The following is a 21,085-nucleotide window of genomic DNA, read 5'->3' on the forward strand; positions in this document are numbered from 1 at the left end:
GGGCTCACCCAAGAGAAGACTTACTGCCTCCTCTTACAGATTCTCTCCCTACTCTCAAGCAAGTTAGAAGGCATGTAGGGCCGGACACAAATCTGTTTCAGTCATCTAGAATAGTTACTTGTTTAGTACTTGAGGTTTGTGATATATATTGCCGTTGGTTCAGTGACAGAAGAATAAGTAGGTGTCCTGTGTCTTACTGTATGGAGGCATTTTTTGGTTCCTAGCTCACAGGGGACGAGTCATGGAACTCATGTCAGGGGTCCCAAAGACCACCCCTAGAACTGGGAATTCGCTAGGATTCAGGACTCCACACAGAGTCGTATTCATGGCTGTGATTTGTCACAGAGGACACAAAGCAAAGTTGGCAGCAAATAAAAGTACATGAGGTAGCATCGAGGAAACCAGTTGCCAGCTTTCGAGAGTCCTGTCCCCGTGGCGTAGTCCGGGATGCTCTGAATTCCTCCAGCAGTGAGCTTGGACAGGTGCAGGTGACATGGTGACACTGGGGAGCCCATCAGAGACTCCATACGCAGGGTTTTTATTAGAGGCCGGTCACATAGGCATCTCTGCTGCAGGGACCAAAATTCCAGATGCTCAGAAGGAAGGCACACTCTAGACACAGTGGGAACCTTCCTCCCCAGATCCAAGATCCTGAGGCCAGCCTCAGGCACTCTTGCCAGTAGGCCTTTCTCTGGATGGCAGCCTCAGACCTGCTATGTTAATAACTCTTTTCTGCACAGACTCTAGACCAATAGGGACTTAGCGATACTCTAGCCCACCTTCAGTTTACATGCGAGGAAGTCGAGACCTAGAAATCTTGCCCAAGGTTCCAGAACTCTACAGTGGTCCAGCTGGGACAGAGTCCTGGGATTCTTACTCCACAGCCTGGGCTTTGTGACTGTACTTCATAGAGGACCATTATGGCCAGATTGGTCAAGTTCATTGTTTTTTTTATAATGTCCCTAAGTCACAGGCAACAGGAAAACTTATTAAACGCTCTGATTACAGAATTGAGTTTTTGGTGCCATGGAGATGTCGAAACCGAGGACCCAGCCATTTTATATATAATTTATACAGTGACTCGACCCATTGCCACGTAAAATCTAGAAGTCCATTCTATGTGCTTTAGAAGCACATCAGGGCCCAGAATTTATTTGAACAGAGCAGTTACAGCTTTGTAAGCAGAAGAAAGACAAGAAGGAAACCCAGTGCTTGTTAACAGTGATGGCCTCTGGATGGTCAGTAGTGGAGGAAACTTCTTTCTACATTTCCCCCTAAATTCCTTCTGATGAAAATGTAGTACTATTGAGTGGAGAAATTAGCTCTAAAAAAGAAGCTTTCCAAGAGACTGCGTTTGTGCTAATCTTCAGTCACAGCTGTTGCTGGTCAGCACTATCCAACTCTGGAAAGGCCCCTCTAGCCCCCAGAAGCAGGCTGTTACTGGAGGGAACAGAAATGAGAGGGCCAGTGTGCAAATTTTTACTGGAATCATGAATGTGCAGTAGTCGACGTGACTCAGCATTTCCAACTCTGGTAGTTTATCCCACAGACCGACTCCCTCCTACGCACAGGGTCGGCACAGTGGCATTGCCTGGGGGTGAGGGATGGGCACAGCCCAAATGCCCAGGGTTGGACCCTGATTGTTACAGTACATGCATGTATTAGAATTTCTTGCAACCTACAAGAAAACCACAACTTTCCCACAGGAAAGATACTTATTTTATACTACTGCTCATGCTGTTTGAATTTCTCACAAGGTGCTACTCTTTATACATATTGGGGCACCTGGGTGGCTGTCGGTGAAGCATCCGACTCTTGATCTCAGCTCAGGTCTTGATCTCAGGGTTGTGAGTTCAAGTCCCGCATGGAACTCCATGCTGGGTCCGGAGTCTACTTTAAAAAAAAAAAAAAAAAAAAAAGTACACCTATTATTTGTAAAAATGTTAACATTGTCTTAAATGACTTTGACAAAACAAAACTAACCTACCAGAGGGTAGTGGTACATTCGTGGACTTTTATACAAGTAGACAATAGAGAGCTCACACGTCTTTCAGAGCTAAACTTGGATTAGAAATCTAAAAAGTGAGTGTGTCAGAGAATGTTAAGTTTCTTGGGTATCATGACGGTAGTGTGGTTACATAGGGACTGAAATATTCAGGATCTAAGTGTCATGATGTCATAATGTTCAGCAGGAAAGCTGTGTGTGCACGTGTGTGTGTTGACAGAGGGAAGGAGCAAAGCAGCCAATGTCAGCCGTTGGTGAATCCAGGAGAAGGGTGTACAAACCTATTACTAGTCTCTTCACTTTCCTATAGTGTTCTGAATTTTCGAAATAGAAAGTTGTTGGAAATGAAAAGATTTTAAAATCAAAGAGCTAATAGCTCCTGAAAAAGCAGTCACCAAGTAATTACTTAGAAATCAGTTACAAAAATCAGTCTGATCGCGGCACCCCTTCAGCCAGCCAAATGGCATCAGGTAGCTTTGCGGCTGCAGGTCACTGACAAGTTGAACTCCACAGAACGTGGTGCAGAGGCTAGGTAGCTGGTCTTTTTCACAACCTGCAAGCCCTGAGCAGCGACCTCTTCCTTAAAAGATGCACTTAAGAAGGTACGTCCTTTCTCTTCTCTTTGCTCTCCAGTTCTGAGGGGAATCCGTGCAATAGTTCCTTGCCGCATGATGGCAGAACAGCCAGCCTGATTGGCCAGGAGGTGGTTCTGGTCTTCTTTCTCCTGCTCTTATTGGTCTGGTTCCTGAATCGAGAATTCGAGGTCAGCTACCGCCTGCACTACCATGGAGACGTGGAGGCAGACCTTCACCGCACCAAGATCCAGAGCATGAGGGACCAAGCCGACTGGCTGCTGAGGAACATCATCCCCTACCACGTGGCTGAGCAGCTGAAGGTCTCCCAGACCTACTCCAAGAACCATGACAGTGGAGGCGTCATCTTCGCCAGCATCGTCAACTTCAGTGAGTTCTACGAGGAGAACTACGAGGGGGGCAAGGAGTGCTACCGGGTCCTTAACGAGCTCATTGGGGACTTCGACGAGCTCCTGAGCAGGCCAGGCTACAGCAGCATCGAGAAGATCAAGACCATCGGGGCCACATACATGGCTGCATCGGGGCTGAACGGCGCCCAGTGCCAGGATGGCGGCCACCCGCAGGAGCACCTGCAGGTCCTGTTCGAGTTTGCCAAGGAGATGATGCGCGTGGTGGACGACTTCAACAGCAACATGCTGTGGTTCAACTTCAAGCTCAGGGTCGGCTTCAACCATGGGCCACTCACAGCAGGGGTCATCGGCACCACCAAGCTGCTGTATGACATCTGGGGCGACACCGTCAACATCGCCAGCAGGATGGACAGCACGGGGGTGGAGTGCCGCATCCAGGTGAGCGAGGAGAGCTACCGCGTCCTGAGCAAGATGGGCTACGACTTCGACTACCGGGGGACAGTGAATGTGAAGGGTAAGGGCCAGATGAAGACCTACTTGTACCCAAAGTGCATGGACAGCGGGGCCGTGCCGCAGCACCAGCTGTCCATCTCCCCGGACATCCGAGTCCAGGTGGACGGCAGCATCGGGCGGTCTCCCACGGACGAGATCGCCAACCTGGTGCCTTCTGTACAGAACGCGGACAAGACGTCTCTGGGTTCCGAAATCAACATGCAGGCCAAGGACGCTCACCTGTCCGCTAGGAGGCCGTGGAAGGAGCCCATCAAACCCGAAGAGAGGTCTCGATTTGGCAAAGCCATAGAGAAAAGCGACTGTGAAGAAGTGGGCGTGGAAGAAGCCAGCGAACTCACCAGGCTCAACGTTTCCAAGAGCGTGTGACGCAGCGCTCGTCGCTGCCGCGGTGCTCTGCTCCTCGAAACACAATCGAGTTTGTATTCTCCTGCTGTGTGTCCCGAGCACCACAGCCTCCGTCGCCGGGCGCAGCGCCGCATGGTCGTTGCCCTGACGTCTGCGTGCCCCACGCACATCCGTCTCTCTGCTTTTTCTCCCCTGGAGCCCCATCCCCTGGGTGTGACCGTCAGCAGCGTGGAGAACAAGTGCCTTCAGGGGCTGACCGCGGCCTCGCGTCTGGGGACAGAGGCGGCCCGTGGAGATCGTGGCATGGGGTATTGCTGGACTTTTTAAACGAAAGCTGTGGTTAAGATATCATTTTATTGCTTTTTCTCACAAGGCAGTTTGGGTTTTTGTTTTGTTTTTGTTTTGTTTTTGCTAGTACAGTGTTTTTGCGTTTTTCCCCTGTATACATGCTAGTGTTTTCCAGTGACCTGACCTTTCTGTGTAAACATGTACACGCACACACTTTCATTCATGAATCTGAGATCAAGTGCCAGTAACTCACTGTGAGGGGAGGTGGGGGGCTGTGGGCTGCAAGCAGCCGCCAGCCAGGATGGCCCACGCCCCCCACCCCCCCCGAACTGCGCCTTCCAGAGCACCTGGGGCCTTGGGCTGTCAGGGCTTCCTCCCCGTACAGGCCAAGATTGCATTTGCTAGCCAGTAGCAGAGCTCATGAACCCAGGCCCCAGGTATTTAGAAGCCGTGTTTCATTCTGCCCCCGACACCGAGGGGTCTTCCAGCTGGGAGCGAAGGGGTTTGTCTTTGAAGCTGAATCCTCGAAGAGGGAAACTCAAATAAACGTCTGAGGGTTGCATTTATTTATTTATTTATTTATCAGGGAATGTGTCTTGGGGGAGGAGCAGCCAGGTCCTTCCGGCGAAGGGACATAGGCTGGGTTGGGGGGAAGGGGTCTGCAGGGGGCACAGCGGAAGGATGAGAAGATGTCTGTTAGTGCTTTGGCCGCTCTGGGCCACCACCCCACACAGGGGCTGAGCAAGGCCTGACCGGGCCTGGCCAGTGTGCCCTGGAATGGCCCTGGGACAGAGATGCTCTCAGCCGTGTTCTGAAACCTTATGGGCACTGCCACTTCCGTCCCTTGGGCTGCGGATCTGTGCCCTCGGGGCCTCCCCACCGCAGGGATTGAGGCAGAGCCCTGCCCCACACGAGGCGGGAGGTCTGGGCCAAGCGCAGTGGTGGGCAGGCGGTGCCAGTGGCTTTGGCTTGTACACACCCGAGAAGTTCCTCATCCTTTCCCGCTCTTGACTTATGCAGGGCCTGTGTGCAGCAGTCTTGAACCTGGTGAATCCCAGCCCTCGTTAGCTGGCCTTCTCTTGCTGTGTAGAGACAGAATCAGCCACATGCACATGAGGTGTCGAGCCAGGGCAAGTAGAAAAAACCTAAAGGAAATCACTTGTGGCTGTTTGTTGCTGATCCTGCCTGTGAGGACGTTTGGCCACATTGAGTCCGGAACGTACATGGAGTTGAACTCAGGCCCGTGTTGCCCTGTCTTCGGCATAGTTACTTTCAAGGTGACTCGAGCATACAGTTCATAGGATAGTTCGAGAATTAGCTCCTTCCTGTTTAAGGTCTTCACCGGCATACCCTGTGCATTTTCTTTTCGCTGCTAAATCTCTGTATGATGTCACATCTACATCAAGTCGCATTATCAGTCTCCGCCTCCCCAAATTCATCTAGAATCTGCCATTTCTGGGATCAGGAAATATGGATTCTGATGGGCCAGCTGCCCGGGGCGGGGGAGCACACGTGGAGTGGCCTCCCAACAATGCAGCCAAAGCCAGGATCTTGACGTCCCAGGGAGTCGAGGCATTCTCAGTAACTAAGATCTTCCTTCGGGCTTGACTGTCAGTTTGTTGGTCTTCCAATGCGGGGGAAGGATGGTGTGACAATACCTCTTGCTTCCAAAGAATGTATTCTCCTAAGATACCACAGAGTTTTTATTTTTATTTTTATTTTAAAACACTACCCGACACCGTCCTTGTCCATAGGGACTGTGGGCATGTTAGGGCCTTCTCCCGTCAGTGTTAAGGCATGTACTGGAGTGTGGGGCTCTCCTTCTGCCCTCTGCCCTCAGGCTCTGTAGCTCTGGCAGTGACGGGGCCAGGCGGTTGCCGACCGGCCGCCTGTGTCTCTGCTGTTCCACAAGGTTCATCTCTGCACATGCTTCCTCCCCTGCACATTCTTTTTTCCCTTCCCTTCCTGCAAAAGTGTTTGTGATTCCTGACCCTGGGAAGCCGCGGACCTCAGGGAGAGGGTCTGAACGTCTGGTGGTCTGGTCCAGCAGTGTGCACGCCGGAGCCTCTGATGGTTGGCTCACCCAGAATTCCAAGTTGTCTTTAAAAAAACAAAAGGAAACAACACAACACCCCAAGCCTTGCTAAATCACCAGTACAGATGTTCTCGCTGAGCCACTACACGGCTTGGGTCCTTCCCAGTTCCCTGCCCGGAAGCATACCTCAACGCAGGACCACAGAATCTGTGCGGCGGAAATGCCGTGCCTCCAGCTCCGCTGGCCCTGAACAGAGTCCCTGAGGACAGGCCTCTGAGCAGTGGTTCAAGTGCTAGCAGTATGACGGACGTGCTCTTCGCGGAGGCAATACCTCTTACAAACTTAGGTCAGGAAGCAATACTTCAGAACTGAATGTGTGTAAATAGCCGCTTTTGAGTTGCAATTGCTGTTTTCTTCTTGGCCCCAAGTCAGATGGAATTACACACACGTATATATACACATATATGTATATGTATATATATATATAAACAAGCACAGCTAATTTTATCCAGTGCAAACAAATGTAGAGCATCAGTTATGAAGCCCTTAAGTAGCTGGAAGAGTCACACCGATTATGCAACACCTGCACGCGACTCCATTAACACTGACTGCTCTCGAAGGCAGCGCCTGCGCATTTGCACACGACACTGAGAGCCAGAGGGCCGCGTGCTTCCCGCCACGTGGACTGTAACAATGTGTAGTTTCCAAAGATCTGTCTGCGTCTGCATTTCTAGATTTTTGAGGTAAGCGTTTTTTGGCTGGTTGTTTTAGAAAATCACATCATGCCTAGAACCTGAAATTAAATTAACGAGAACCAACTGTTTGCATTTTCCATCTTTTCTTCACTCTGCTCTTTTTAAACTGTTAATTCTAATTATTTCAGAATGCATCCACTCAAGAAATGGATATTAAAATACTCTAAAAATCTAAATATTTGATGCCTGGTATTTCCTCGTTGAAAAGATCAGTTAGCACTTCAGCAATTAGGGCATTCCTTATTCCCTGCAATTTGTGGCTGGAAATAAGATTTGCCTTTCTTTCACATTATGACTTTAAAAACAAGATGACTAAAAAAAACAACAAAACAATCCTATTTATGTATGTGGTTTCTTTTTGTCTAACGGACATATTTGCTACAGTTAACCGGTTGAAAAATTTTATTTTTATATGGAACTTTAACAAAAATAAAAAGCAGATCGCAGGACAAGTTTGGCTTGCAACGATATCCCTTTTTTATTAGGCCTTCTATATAGTTTTTCCTGCAAGATCTTAGGGGAAGGAATTGACCAAGAAAATGAAGGCGGTTTTCTGAAAGGACACAGCTACACAGCCTGTCCTCGCAAAGTTCCTGAGGGTGTCCACATCAGGGGAAGTCACACACCCATCTCAGAATCCATTTAAAGTCATAGAGCCTCGTCCCAGAAACCACACATGCCGTTTGTACACATCTCGGGCGTTCACAGCCCCTCCAGATCCGAAGCAAAACTGTAGAGCTGTTGGGGTGTAGCGCTTCTCCCCAGTGAAGTCTTGCCTGGTGACTGCAGTATTTGTCAGCAACTTCAGGGCACAGGACCCTCTTGAAGACTCAGCAGAGGGAGGTGAAGATACGGTCCCCCAGTCCTTGTTCATCCCCTAAAGAGGGATCAAGCTTCTAGGTTGTTCTCTGCTGGAACCTGGCGCCTATGAGGGCACTTCTGGTTGACGTGGGCGTCCTTCCCTCCCACGCCCTAGGAACCTTTCTGGAGGTTAGGGAGTCATGGTCTGTGCTGCACTGAAGGTCATGTGAGAAGGTGGGTCTCTACTAGAAGGGGTACCCCAGGGACTTTTGAAGACTTGGCAGTCACGAAAGATTTTTGCAGTAAGACTCAGAACTTAGCTTTTGTGATTTCTCTCTTGCATGTGGTTACTTTTCTCTTCTGTGGGGAATCTCCTTGTGGCCACCTGGAATAGATCCCAAGGGCCAGGTAAAGGAAGCTAAGTGGGGAAGAGATAGGTAAGAGGAAGCAATTAAGAAAGGTACACATTGGCACACCTTATACGTGTAAATTAAAATTCTCCCCAAGTGTCTATTTTTATATAGTTCCTACGTGAAAACTGTTATTTTTAATTACATGACTCCAAAGAGTTGTCACTATATATTAGAGTAACGTAAGTTTGGGGAATTCTCCCTCTTCCTGTTGGGCCTGGACGCCAGAAGGAGAAGCAAATTAAGTGTTGTGTATCAAGAGCCAAGCACCTCCTGAAATCCCAGTCATTGGAAACAGTGATCTTAACCTTTCTTGACTCACAGAGCCTTTGATTATTTGATGACAGTTGTGTCTCTTCTCTCCAGAAAACACACACACACAAACAAACCATCTTAATGTTGCATACAATTTCAGGAGTCCCCACATTCAGATAAGGTGCCCCCAATCTGCAACGACTAAGGAATGCTGATTTTTCTATTATAACTCTGCAGGTGAGGTTCCCAGGCATTTCCAGACTCTTTTGGAAATTTGTCTCGCCATGTTAATGCTGGTTTGTTTGCGTATGCATTCCCAAGCAAATGATATTTTCGTGTATTATGTTTGAGTTCTATAAGTATATTCAAGGAGCCACTCAAAGGACTTCAAAGTTTCATAAAGTTAGAGTCTTCCCAACAAATAAGGAACATATGGCCAGTATTTGCTGAGCGACAACGATGTGCCAAATAATGCCAAACGTCCCTTTCTTTGGACCCTTCAAACTGCTGTGAGACTGGAGTGTATTCCAGCAACAGCCGTGATTAGAGACACTGCTTCTCCTGTTGCTTTCCCACCGCGAATTCTTCAGTAACGGAAGGGCACGTCCGGGTAGCTGGGCTGGCACAGCGACAGCCTCTCCTTGCTGACGTTCTTACGCAGTGGGTTCTCAGAGTCATCCATAAACAAAGAGATGATTTTTGTACTCATGGTCTTAAGGAGTGTTCAGACTTTGAAGAAAGAGCAACGCGTGAGGAGCGGAGAAAACAGCTTGCACCCGTATCGTGTTGGTCCCTCCCGGGGAAAGCAGCTACTCCAAGTACAACCCATGAAATCATCTGTTTTATTTTTGAAACCATCCTCTCCAGACGGCAGGTGGGGCCCCAGCACCAGGGTCTCAGAACAAGGCACTGGCTTGGCCTGACTTGGCTGGAGGGAGCCTTTCTGAAATAGCACCACCCTGAGAGAAGTGCCTGGGAGGGAGGGGGGGACCAGAGGTCTCTGCCCATCCCATCTCTGCCCTGGGCCCTGTCACCAGACAAGGCAGCAGCTTCTGGCAGGGGACAGTCTTCTGAACAAATTGCTCTCTATCGTCTCCATCTTTCTCTGACTTTCTTGCCCTTCTCAGCAAAGAAAATTCTTGCCACGTAGGTTGGAAGGCCAGCGAATGGTGTCAGAAAGGAGGGATTGTTTGGATTTGTCCACATGATCCTGGGAAAAGGAAGCAGAATGGGAAAGGGAAGAGCTGCACACCGGCACTTGTGAGACTGACTCCCTATTGACACCGTGTGCCCAAGGCCAACCTCATCGCTCACCGCTCCCTTCCTTGGGAAGATCTCCATTCACGCTCTCCCTGGCTTCCAGCCTCTAGGGTCTCCAGCACTGGCCTCTTGGGAGGCCTCCCACAACCACCAGCCAGCCCCAACTCATGGACAGCCATGCCTCTCCAAGGACACAGGTGCCTCACTCTACCTGCTTCCCACCCCCTTCCACTGCCCTCTTTGACCTCCCAAGTAGGTTTCAGTTCCATGCCATATGCCATCCTCACTGTCTAACTTCAGGAATACAGATAACCCTACCACAACACAGCGAGCTGCTATTTTACTGATAGAAAGAAACTAACCCTTTGGCCACTACCTTCACCTAGCGGCCTCACCTAGGTAACACATCTGTGCCCATCAAGCAGTTTCCCGTTACTGCTTTCCACGAAGGAACTCAAAACACAGGGGACCCCTTTGGTCTTCAGGATGCCTCACCTGTGTGGGGTGTTTTTTCTGTACAACAGATCGCAGAGCATAGCTGAGGGGTTGCCCCAGTCCAGCCGGTTGCTGCCCACAGTTCCTGGCTGCAGAGCTGGAACCCAGAGGGTGCTGCCTGTCGTGGCCTCCCCCCTCCTTGCCAGGAAAGAACAAAGAATCCAGGCGGTGGAGTGGGTCATCGTGCAATTAAATGGTGAAATTAGACACCAGGTCCCCAAGCGCCCAACAAGGTAAAATAAATCTTCCCTTCTCTCCCTCTCCCCTTCTTTTAGTAAGACTGGCTACTTGAATTAAATGTGGAGTATTTAAGCTATTACCTAGTGTGCGCCTAGAATGGAGACGTTTTGAGCTTTGAAATTATTCCAGGGACCACATGGACTGGCGTCCGTGTGCTAACCAAGAGCGCCAGGGGAATGCAAAGCTTGCAACTTGTCCGTGCCTTCAGAAAGATCTGTGGAAAGCGCAGGTTATGTTGCTGTTCTGTCCTTCCTGCGAATGGAACAGAAACAGATCGCGTACCTTTAACACAAAATCAGCCGCCACCCCCCCCCCCCCGCCGCAACTGTTAATCACACAGTAAATTCTTTATATAATGTTAGGTCATTTTAAAAACACCTTTATCATATATCTGTACATCTCTAGTGTTTCAGGGAACTATTAGAGGGAAAGAAAAATATAACTCGGCTGTTTAACTTGAAGTATCATAGAATGTAATTGCAATTTCCTCCAATTTGGGGCTCCAGGGTAAAAAGTGGACTTTGTTGACTATTCACAAAGGACTGAGGAAGCCAGTAGTTTAATTTTTAGTGGCAAGTCTTATGTGCTGGGTTGGTGGAACTTTTCTTTGGTAATTTTGGTTTGCCAGAATGTTACCTTTTCCTCCTCAAGAGAAGGCTTCTGAGGCATCACAGATATGTTTGGAATTTTCATTTAACACAGAAGAATATGGCTGAATATTGCCCCAATCTCTATTATTAATTGCATGTTGTGTTGTACTTTCTTAAATATTTCAGTCAAGGACTTCTGTAGATTTCTAAAGCACTTTAATCTACCATGATACCTGGAGAGCATTTGGATTTGTTTGTTTGTTTTTAATATTGAAAAATGTATTTACATGTACTTCCAAGAAATTAGTTCAATTTAAACCTAACAAGATAAGATAAAACTATGTGTGTGTGTGGGGGGGCAGATTTGAAGCAGTCGCCCAGATAATTTAGGATAAAAGCATCCTTATCCCTAAAACATTTCTAATGAGACAAAGTAAATTGATTGCACCAATCACATCATGATCCAGATTCTTCCATTCACATTTCTTGCGCAGCCAAAACAAGGGGTCACCTCAACGCTTTCAGTATCTCCTCTCCAAACTTCCTCATCTCCTTCTCCAGCTGCCCGTTTTGTCGGCAGAATGACAGGAGGCACAGACTGTGTGTTGTGAGAGCAAACCTAACGTGTTCTAGTGAACCCACTATCTGACCGTTACTCAAATTCCCAAAGAGTCTGCCTGCGTTCCCAACCGGTGGCTCCTGCCACCGCCTCCCTCTGTCAGCAGTGCCCACGGCAGCAGCCCCTTCGGTGTCTTCTAGCAGGAGCACAGCCAGGCCAGCGTGACCGTCTCGTGTGCCCTCAGACAGCTGGGCAGTGAGGAACAGAATGGCCACCCTTCCCCTAGTTCCTCTGCCAAGCAAGAAGACAATCTCCAAGCACCTACACTGCACCAGGCCTCCTGCTGCCTCCTTGTCTTCTTGGTGAACTCTGGCGTCCTTCATGTCGTGCTTGTCACACTCCGCTCCCCCCGTCATCGGTACCTCACACACTGGCCCACCTTCCAATGCGCCAAGCCCCTCGCATAAACTGTCACAAGGTCCTAGGCGAAGCCTGTGGCACCCACCACCCTTCAGGAAATAATCTGCAAGACCTTGCTGGTTTTAGCTCCAAGAAGCTGCCAGCACGGCGAGCTGGGAATTGCAAGTCTAAACTGAGCTCACAAAGTGGATATTCCAGGGCCATCCTGGGCAGCAGCAAGCCTGACTCTCAGAGACCCCCACCAAACCCCAGTATCCCGGGATCCCCAAAGCTGTCCTTGGACTTGGGGGAGGTCAGGGACAGAACAGAGGACCATCTGGGGACGCCCGGAGAAATGGATGTCAACAAAGAGCAGTTCACCAGCGTCCGTGACCCGGCGCAGCAGGTCTTGGATCCCACACAGCCCTTTGCCACCTCTTCGACCCTCAAGTGCCACAGCTGCAGGTGTGCCATAAGCCATCAGGGTGCGCCAGGCCGGGCGTCCAGGTGCACCCTCTTCACGCTACAGCATCCAACGAAGCACCAGTCACAACACAAGGATGAGCATCAAGTGAAAAACCCAAAGCCTTAACATCCTCTTAGAAACCCTGTGTCAATTTCACGACCTGTAATAGACAGCATTTTAGGAAGAGCCATCCCTGAGATGATCCAGTTACTAAAATCAGCTTCCAACCGTCTCAATCCATGCAGTGATCCTTACACCAAAACCAGTTCTGTGAGGCACGTAGGTCCTAACGGAACCCCACGCGCCAACATCGCCCCTTTCAGCTTTGTCCTGACGGGTTCCCCGGGCATAAGCTCCCCGTTCATGGTGGTGAGTCACTGTGGAGGGGCAACAGGGGTTTGTTCAAGCAGACTTTTGACCTGTGGGTGGTCATATGTTCACCCAAAACCCGGCCTTCTTCCACACGAGCTGACGGAGAGCCTCGTACGCATGGGCTTTGCTTCTTGCTTGTCATGAAATGCAGAAAGAAGTCCCAGATTCTAATAATCTTTCCGTTCCAAAAGCATGGATAGCTTTCTTTTTAATCCAATTTTCTAGAAACTGCTTGTGGCTCTTTCTTCGGTCCCCTCTGAAACATTCCCTCCCTTCTTCTCTCTTCTGACAGACAAAAGCACTGATGAGGGGGGAACTCGAAGACTGTTTTCAGTTAAAGGGAAGGAGCCTAACTGTAAATGATAACTAGATACCTAAGAAACTGCTTATGCTTTGTCAACCACCAAAACCAGGAAGAATCGTATCTATGAGATATTGAGCTATATCTGTATACAGATAGAAGCACATTATCTTTAATTCTTTCCTACAGACCTTGTAAACTGTTGTATACTCAACTGTTGTCCTGTATTAGAGAAAACTTCCCACTAGACATGGAGAAGGCTGGGAAAATAATTCAAAATACAGTATAATTAACTCTGTTTCGTTGTTTGTTTATTCGGGGCTTGGCACAATTTCCAACAGAAAACGTGCTTCACAGAAATTATCAATCAGAAAGTGAACTTACCTGCAGGACTCCTGAAACTTCTCTTTAATGCAACACGGACTCACAAAGCTTACCCGCGCGTGTGCACGCACCACGCAGGCCCAGGGGCTGGGAGGGGGGAGAGGATGCGGCCAGCCCCCTTGCAACCGGACTGCAGGGGCAGGGCTGCCGTCAGCGCCCCCTAGCTGAGTCCGCGAGTCAGGAGCACACGGTGTGGCTGCAGGTTCCCAGGACCTCAAATGCCAGTGCCAGGATTAGTGCCTCTCTTCGGGCAGGAATGTGTGCAGACAGGCACGTAGAGAAAGAGAGCAAAGAAGTGTGCCCTCCCCAAGAGTCTCTCTCCTCACTTGAGGGGAAAGTGACACCCCTCTGAATCACAGATAGGACACACCATGGCATGTCTGGTGCGAGTTTTCTCTGTGACTTCTCCGGAGTTTGTTCGACACCGAGCTGAGCTCACAGACAGGAGTGAACCCAAATTTGTTTTCTTTGGACTGCTTTGAGCAAAAATGGAAGAAAAAGGCTCATTTTTTCCAGTGATTTTTTTTTTTTAATCAATAGTACAGATCCAAAGTAAGCATTTATTCACTGGCCCGGTTTCCCAATCTTTTCATTTGGAAGTGTGACTGCCAATTCCCTGGGTTGTTAGAATAGGCTGGAAACAAGCCGACAAGCTGAGGCGCCCGGAATCGTAGAAAGCTCTTTCCAAGTGTGGTTGGGTCAGCCTCCCTGTGCAGACTGTTAGGTGTGTACTTCTCAGCTCCGAGTCTGACTGTTTTTAGCTGGTGTTGGGTAAACAGGTGTGTGAAGCCGGCTGGTGAACAGGTGTGTGATGCTGGTTAGCAAACACGATACCAAGAGTAGCTGTGCTCCCTCCGGAGAGACCGGGCCTGTTTTCATTTTTGTTTTAAAATTCAGCCCAACTGGCTGGAAAGAGAATAGGCTTGCTCTCCTAGTCACTTAGTGATATACAAGGGAGGCAAGGAGAAGTCTTTCGATGTGCTTGTTAACAAAAGCCCTGTGGCAACTTTTTTTTTTCTGTCCATGAAGGAAACATTGTTCACCTTTTTTCCAGTTGAGAGTTTGTGGGAAAATAAGAAAGCATTTCTTTAAATAGAATCATACCAGGAAGGGACCCCTTTCCAGCCCACTGGCTCTCCTGAGATCGATATGGCCATCCAAGTTGGCCCGTAAGACGTTCCCCTTGAGGTTGGAGTCCATGGTTCCCCGCCCATTTGCGCCTGAGAGACCACTGGAAGCAGCCAGCACACCAAGCCTGTAACATTTACAAGGAACGCCTGGGTGGCTCAGTGGGTTAAGCCTCTGCCTTCTGCCAGGGTCCTGGGATCAAGCCCCACATTAGGCCTCTCTTTTTGCTCAGAGGGGACTCTGCTTTTCTCTCCCTCCCTCTCCCTGCCGCTCTGCCTGCTTTGTTCTCTGCCAAATAAATGAATAAAATCTTTAAAAAGAAAGGAAGAAAACAAGAAAGGACCTTGTCTAACAAATTCTTACAGCCAAAGGGATCTGGGAGCAAATGCTAAACCTTGGGGATATCATTTTCAATTTTTAAGCAGTATTAGTTTTAACGTATCCGTTTTTCTGGAAGCATTTGGTTTTGTTTTTCAATTAAATTAGTCACTCTGGTATGACGTGAGGTAGTCATTTTAATTTCAAGGTTTTCATAAAGTTTAGAGGAACATAAAAATGTGATGCCAGCGTAGAGTCCTCTGTTCTCTTGTGGTTCGAGTGCCCACCGGTCTCGCACGTGTTTCCAGCGGTGGCTGACATCGGTCCTCGTCCTATACAGGTCATACGTCTCCTTACTCTGCTCGCAGGGAAGCGTGACTGCCTGGAGACGGGAGAGCGGCTGGTAAGATGAGGCCGGCTCTGACTCGGATTCCCAGCCCCACGGAGGAGCGTACCCCCCGAAAAGCACACGTACACTGCCGAGCTCCCGAGGACTAGATTTCGAAGCCGTCCTTCCCGCTCAGCAAACGTCATTCCATTTCAGTCGGCTCACCCTTCCGTTTGCAGTAACCTGACAAAAACTGCCAGAATGAAAACAGGAATGTTCGTCTGTGAAGGAGAAGTTGGCAGGCAGCCACAGGCTCAGAGGGCGAAAACTAATTCTGCTTTGTTTTTCTGTCAGTAGCGCCTGGGCTCCCCCTTCCCCACCCCTACTCTACACAGGCAGGGCCCGAGGGCAGATTCTCACAGGTCTTAGGCCTGCAGGCCGCGGACAGCCCTCGGCAGAGAAGCTGACTGGTAGAGGCCAAGGGAAATCCCTCTGCTCCGGACTGCTTATCCCGGTGTCCCACCTCTCAGCCCTTAGAGGTGTGGCGAGGTGCAGCGATCCCACCGCCCGGGGCTGTCAGCTTCCTCAGCCGGTCTGCTGCACAGGGATCAGGGATCGTGGGCCTCAGGCCTTTCGCCAACCCACGCGAGTCCGTGAAGTCGGGCTTACTCAGCCTTCCTCCCCAAGGGGAGAGGATCCTCCACTGCACAGAGGGAGGAAGGAAAGAGAGAATAAAGAAAGAGGAGAGGGAAGGAAAAAGAGGAGGCAGGCAAATGTCTTTACTACCTTTAAAATGCATTTGGATTTTCAAGTGCATTTCTAGATCCCTTCTCCTGTGTGATTAAGTGTCCTGCCCCCTCCTGGTAAGGCCGAAGGGGAGGGGGCTCCCCTGTGGAGTAGTTTTGTTTTTTGTTGTTTGTTGGTTTTTTGTTTGTTTGTTTAAGATTTTATCTACTTATTTGAGAGAGAGAGGAAGGAGAGACAGAGCACAAAGTGGCCAGGGGCAGCAAAGGGAGAAGGAGAAGCAGACTCCCTTCTGAGCAGGGAGCCTGACGCGGGTTTCCGATCCGATCTGAGGACCCTGGGATCCTGACCTGAGCCAAGGAAAAAGCTTAACTGACTGAGCCCCCCAGGCATCCCTCCCCTGTGGAGTTTTAAGGTGAACAGTGGAAAGCGCAGGGGTTCGATTCCTTTCCTCCACTGCTGTGGCCAGGTGGGCAGCCAACCATCCTTCTGATCGGTGTGGGGGGGGGGGGGAGCATCCTAATTTTCCAGACTGAGGAACGAGATTAACTTGGGGCCAAACAGGGTTTGGAGAGAAGAGTCAAGGCTCCTGAAGGACGCTGCCCATTGGGTCCCACCAGAAGAAGGGGCGGGGATAGGGAGTGAGAGTTCAGCCCCTTTCCAAGCTGTCCTGGAGGGGGTTGGGCTCAGAACTGGGAACCTCAACAGGACGGGGCAGGCAGTTAAGGAATCAGCACTGCAGGAGAGACCCCTCGCCACAGCAACATGTAGCCTAGCAGTGGGTCCTGGAATGTTCCAGAAACCTTAAAGCCTGGGGTGGGTGAGGAGAGAGGGCTCAGGAGCAGGTCCGTGGCAGGAGAAAGAAGCCGTTGCATGAAGCCCTTTTCATGCAGAGTCCCAAGGCTATAAATAGCTGGGCAGATGCCCAACAGCTGGTGCAGCGAATGGTCTAGCCAGGGATGGCGTTGGGAAGGGTGCAGTAAGACAGTGTCCTGCCCCGGAGCAACTTTGGGCACCGGAGGAATCCTAGAGACCGCCTCCGCTGCTAGGCACCCCCTCTTTACACCTGCAACCCACAGCTGGTTCAAGACGGGACAAAAGAGACACAGGGTCTGCTGTGTGACTATTTGTAGCTAAGGAGAGTGCCCGCTGCCACGTCCATGTGGTTAGCCCAGCAGGGCTGGCTTTTTTTTTTTTTAAACCTTCTTACTTTTTATTGAGATATAACTTAGGTCAGTGAAACACATGCAGCCCAGTGAGTTTTTACGTATTATACACCTGCGTCACAATCACGCAGCTCCAAGTATAGGACCCTCTGCGCGCCTGGGGAGACTCTCCTGTGACATTGTGGTCGGTGCCCCACCATCCAAGGCTCACGGCTGCATGGACCTCTGTCATCATAAATGGCTTCTTCCTTCCGCTCCCCGACTGAGCCACCTCCCAGGAGTCCTACAGTAAGTACTGTTTTGTGTCCGGCTTCTTTCACTCCTTGACACTCCCTTGAGATTTCTCGGCGTTGCAGAACTTCGTTCTTTTTCATTGTCCTGTAGCGTGCCGTGGTATGACAAGAATATACTGTGTCTCTCCACTCTCATGTGGTGGGGCATTGGGTTGTTTCCAGTTTGGAGTTATTACGAATAATGCTGGAATGAGTGTTCTCATCAGTGTTGGCATATGTCAGAGTGGGTTTGGGAAAAGAAAATCCTAGAGGGATCTAAACGGATGTGCCCTCTGTGGAAGGCAGTTTGGCAACGGCTGTCAAAATGAGAAAAGCACACACCCTTCTGGGAATTGGTTCTATAGATGCATTCAAACGTGCAAAGTATCTTTTCTACAAGGTTCTTCTGTACAGCATTGATTTGTGAAAGCTAGAGTTTTCTTTTCATTGTTAAGTTGTAAGCGTTCTTTATATAATCAGGATACTAGATCCTTATCAGATCCGTAATTTGCAAATATCTTCCACTCTTTACGTTGTCTTCACTTTCTTGATATCCCTTTATACACAGAAGTTTTCCATTCCGATGAGGCCCAATTTATCTATTTGCTCTTTCGTTGCTGGCGTCTTTAGCATTATATCTAAGATTCCATTGCCTATCGCTTCTCGGCCTTTTGGCTAAGATCAAGTGTAAGATTCCATTGCCAAAACCAAGGTCGCAAAGATTTACCCCTATATTTCTTCTAAGAGGTGTACAGAGTATAATATAGTCACATAATCCCTACCATGGGACAAAACCCATGATATGGGTGGCACATCACGACTTCTCTCCAAAGAGCATGTATGGGAACAGGAAAGAAAAGGATAACCTTATGTGGAGAAACCCAGCAAACACACCTCAGCCCGGTGACGGAGGTTGACAACCACAGTGGTAAGTCACGTCGATAGCACGGACCCTGGGTAGGATGAGAGTGACACCGTTAGGGGCTGGACTGTGTCGCCCACCCCCACCCCCCCAAGTTTATATGTTGAAGTCCTGACACCCAGGCACCTCAGAATGTGACTGTATTTGGAGATAGGATCTTTAAAGAGGTCGTTAATAATGTTACCTGAGATCACGGGCGGGCCCTAATCCGACAGAACGGAGGTCCTCCTGAGAAGAGGAGGTTAGGACGTGGAGTGAGAACCATGTGAGGACACAGGGAGAAGAGGGTCATCTGTAAGCCAAGGAGAAAAACAGGCCTCAGGGGAAACCAGCCCTGCCGGCACCTTGACATTGGACTCCCAGCCTCCAGAACTGGGAGAGAATAAATTTCTGTTGGTGACACTGCCTGGTCTGTGGTATTCGTAGGGCGACCCAAGCCAACCCAGTGCAGGCACTTTACCGCCGAAGCCTTCCTCGCAAAAACCTATAGCTCCATTTTAATCACGAGAAGAACCAGCGACAAATCCTGATTAAGGGATGTTCTACAAAACACCTGATCAGTCTCCCTCAAAACTACTAAGGTTATCAAAGGCCAAGGTAAAATAACAACAACAACAACAAAGAAAGAAAAGTCTGAGAAACTGAATGTTACTGAATGTTACGTGCTGTCCTGGATGGGACCCTGGCACAGGAAAAGCTCATTAGGTAAAAACTCAAAAAAGGAAATCTGAAGAAAGTGTGGGCTTCGGGGAATTGTGATAAATGTCCATGACTCGTGTCAGTAGTAACAGCAGGAGAAACTGGGTGTGAGGGATGCAAAGGGTCTGTACGCTCCTCCCAGTTTTTCTGTGAATCTGTAACAAAGTAAAACGTTTATTTTAAAAACTGGACAACAGGTTTGAATGGACATTTCCACAACAACGTACCAACGGCCAATAAGCACACAAAAAGATGTTCCATGTTACCATTCATTAGGAACATGTAAGTTAAAACCACACCTAGAGGCCCCTTGACAGCCACCAGAATTGGCTCAAATCAAAAAGAAATGACAAGTGTTGGCAAGGGTGCTGAGAGAGCGGAATCCTTATACATCACTGATGGGAATTTAAAGTGGTTTTTATGTCAGAAAAACAAAAGTTTGGCACAAGAACCTTAAAATGTTACATTTACCATAACGCCCAGTAATTCCGGTCTTAGATCCCTACCAAAGACACGGGCGAACAAACGTCCAAACGATGACTTGAATGTGGACGTCCAGTGTGTGAGTCATAACAGCCAAAAAGTGGAAATAACCCCAATGTGCCAGCAACTAATAACGGATAAATACTTATGTGGTCTAAATAATGAACACGTGGTCTCTTCATACAATGGGACGTCATTCCGTAGTAAAAAGGAACGAAGCTCTGATCCATATCACGACACGGACAAACCTTGAAAACATGGTACTCAGGGAAAGCAGCCAGAAGCAAAAGACCACATGTTCTGTATTCCTACTATGTGCAATGTCCAGAAATGGCAAATCAACAGAGATAGAGAGGTTGATGGTTGCCTAAGTCTAGAGAGGAGAGCAGGAACTGGTGGCAAAGAGTCACCATAAAAATTCTGGAGATAGGGGCACCTGGGTGGCTCAGTGGGTTAAGCCTCTGCCTTCGGCTCAGGTCATGATCTCAGGGTCCTGGGATCAAGCCCCGCATCGGGCTCTCTGCTCCGCAGGGAGCCTGCTTCCTCCTCTCTCTCTGCCTGCCTCTCTGCCTACTTGTGGTCGCTCTGTCAAATAAATAAATAAATCTTTAAAAAAAAAATTCTGGAGATAGTAGAAATATTCTAACATTGCATGGGGTTGATGGTTGTGCAGGTGTGTATAAATATTTACTAAAAATCATTCAGTTGTACATGGGAATGAGTGCAGTTTTATGGTTGGTGAGGCAAAGATGAGGCAAGATTGGCAATTTTGTAAGTCAGGTGGCAGGTAGACAGGATTCACTTTACTCTTCCTTTTACTTTTGTTTCTATTTGTAATTTTTTTTGTAGTACAAAGTTTAAAAAGTAATGAGTTGCTCCTTTATGGGTCCCCTAAACATGTTTCCATAAAATCCCAAGCTTACCTTTTGGGCATGATTCCCATACCTCCTTCTCTCCCTGTTAGATGGAGTGGTTCCTAGGAGTATGGATGGTTTCCTATTTATTTATTGGAGGTTTTAGTTGGGGGTGGGCTGGGGTGCTGGAACATTTTTACCCAGAGATTGGCAAATAACTGTTGGTTGAAGAAATTGTTTCAAATAAAATGGGGAGGGAGAGAGGGGACCGGTAATACAGGAAACACCGTTTTGCAAAGGTTAACTCAAGCCTCGCAAAAGGGAGTATGTTAAGTGGTCAGACTTGTAAGACGACACCTTCCTTCAAAATGCTTGTTGCCTGTTGCGTTTTCCACGACATTCTGCATCAGGAAAATGGGTCTCTGCTTCAAAATTGTTATCAAATATTTAAAGCACTACACGTGAAAATAATGCGGAAGAAAATGGAATCCTTTCGGACTGGGGACTGTGGAGAGCCTCAGTCTCTCATTTCCCATCACACAAGTGTAGAGAAAAATGCGTTCTGGGACTATTCTGATAAATTTCCTGTTTAAACCAAAAAAATCCCCCACGTGATTTACTTGCCAATGGACAGTTCTCAAAGACCTGCCTTGAGCTGGCAACCTTCGCAGAGCCTTCCAGATGTGCTACCAGAGAAGAGCGACTCACCTGCGCACACAGGCCCACCTATAGTGATAGAAGGCACGGCCGGGAGG

General features: G+C 48.8%; 1 protein-coding gene across 1 annotated transcript in view; it reads left to right on the plus strand.

The window, feature by feature from the left end:
• Positions 1-7,060, plus strand: part of ADCY9 (adenylate cyclase 9) — a 116,098-nt gene extending 109,038 nt beyond the window's left edge. The window contains exon 11 of the mRNA XM_045992528.1: positions 2,639-7,060. Within this exon, the coding sequence (XP_045848484.1) occupies positions 2,639-3,827 (1,189 nt within the window). The 3' untranslated portion in view covers positions 3,828-7,060. The remainder of the gene's footprint in view (positions 1-2,638) is intronic.
• Positions 7,061-21,085: the final 14,025 nt, after the last annotated feature.

The sequence above is a fragment of the Meles meles genome, chromosome 21, assembly GCF_922984935.1.
Source record: "Meles meles chromosome 21, mMelMel3.1 paternal haplotype, whole genome shotgun sequence".
In the NCBI taxonomy this organism is placed as follows: domain Eukaryota; kingdom Metazoa; phylum Chordata; class Mammalia; order Carnivora; family Mustelidae; genus Meles; species Meles meles.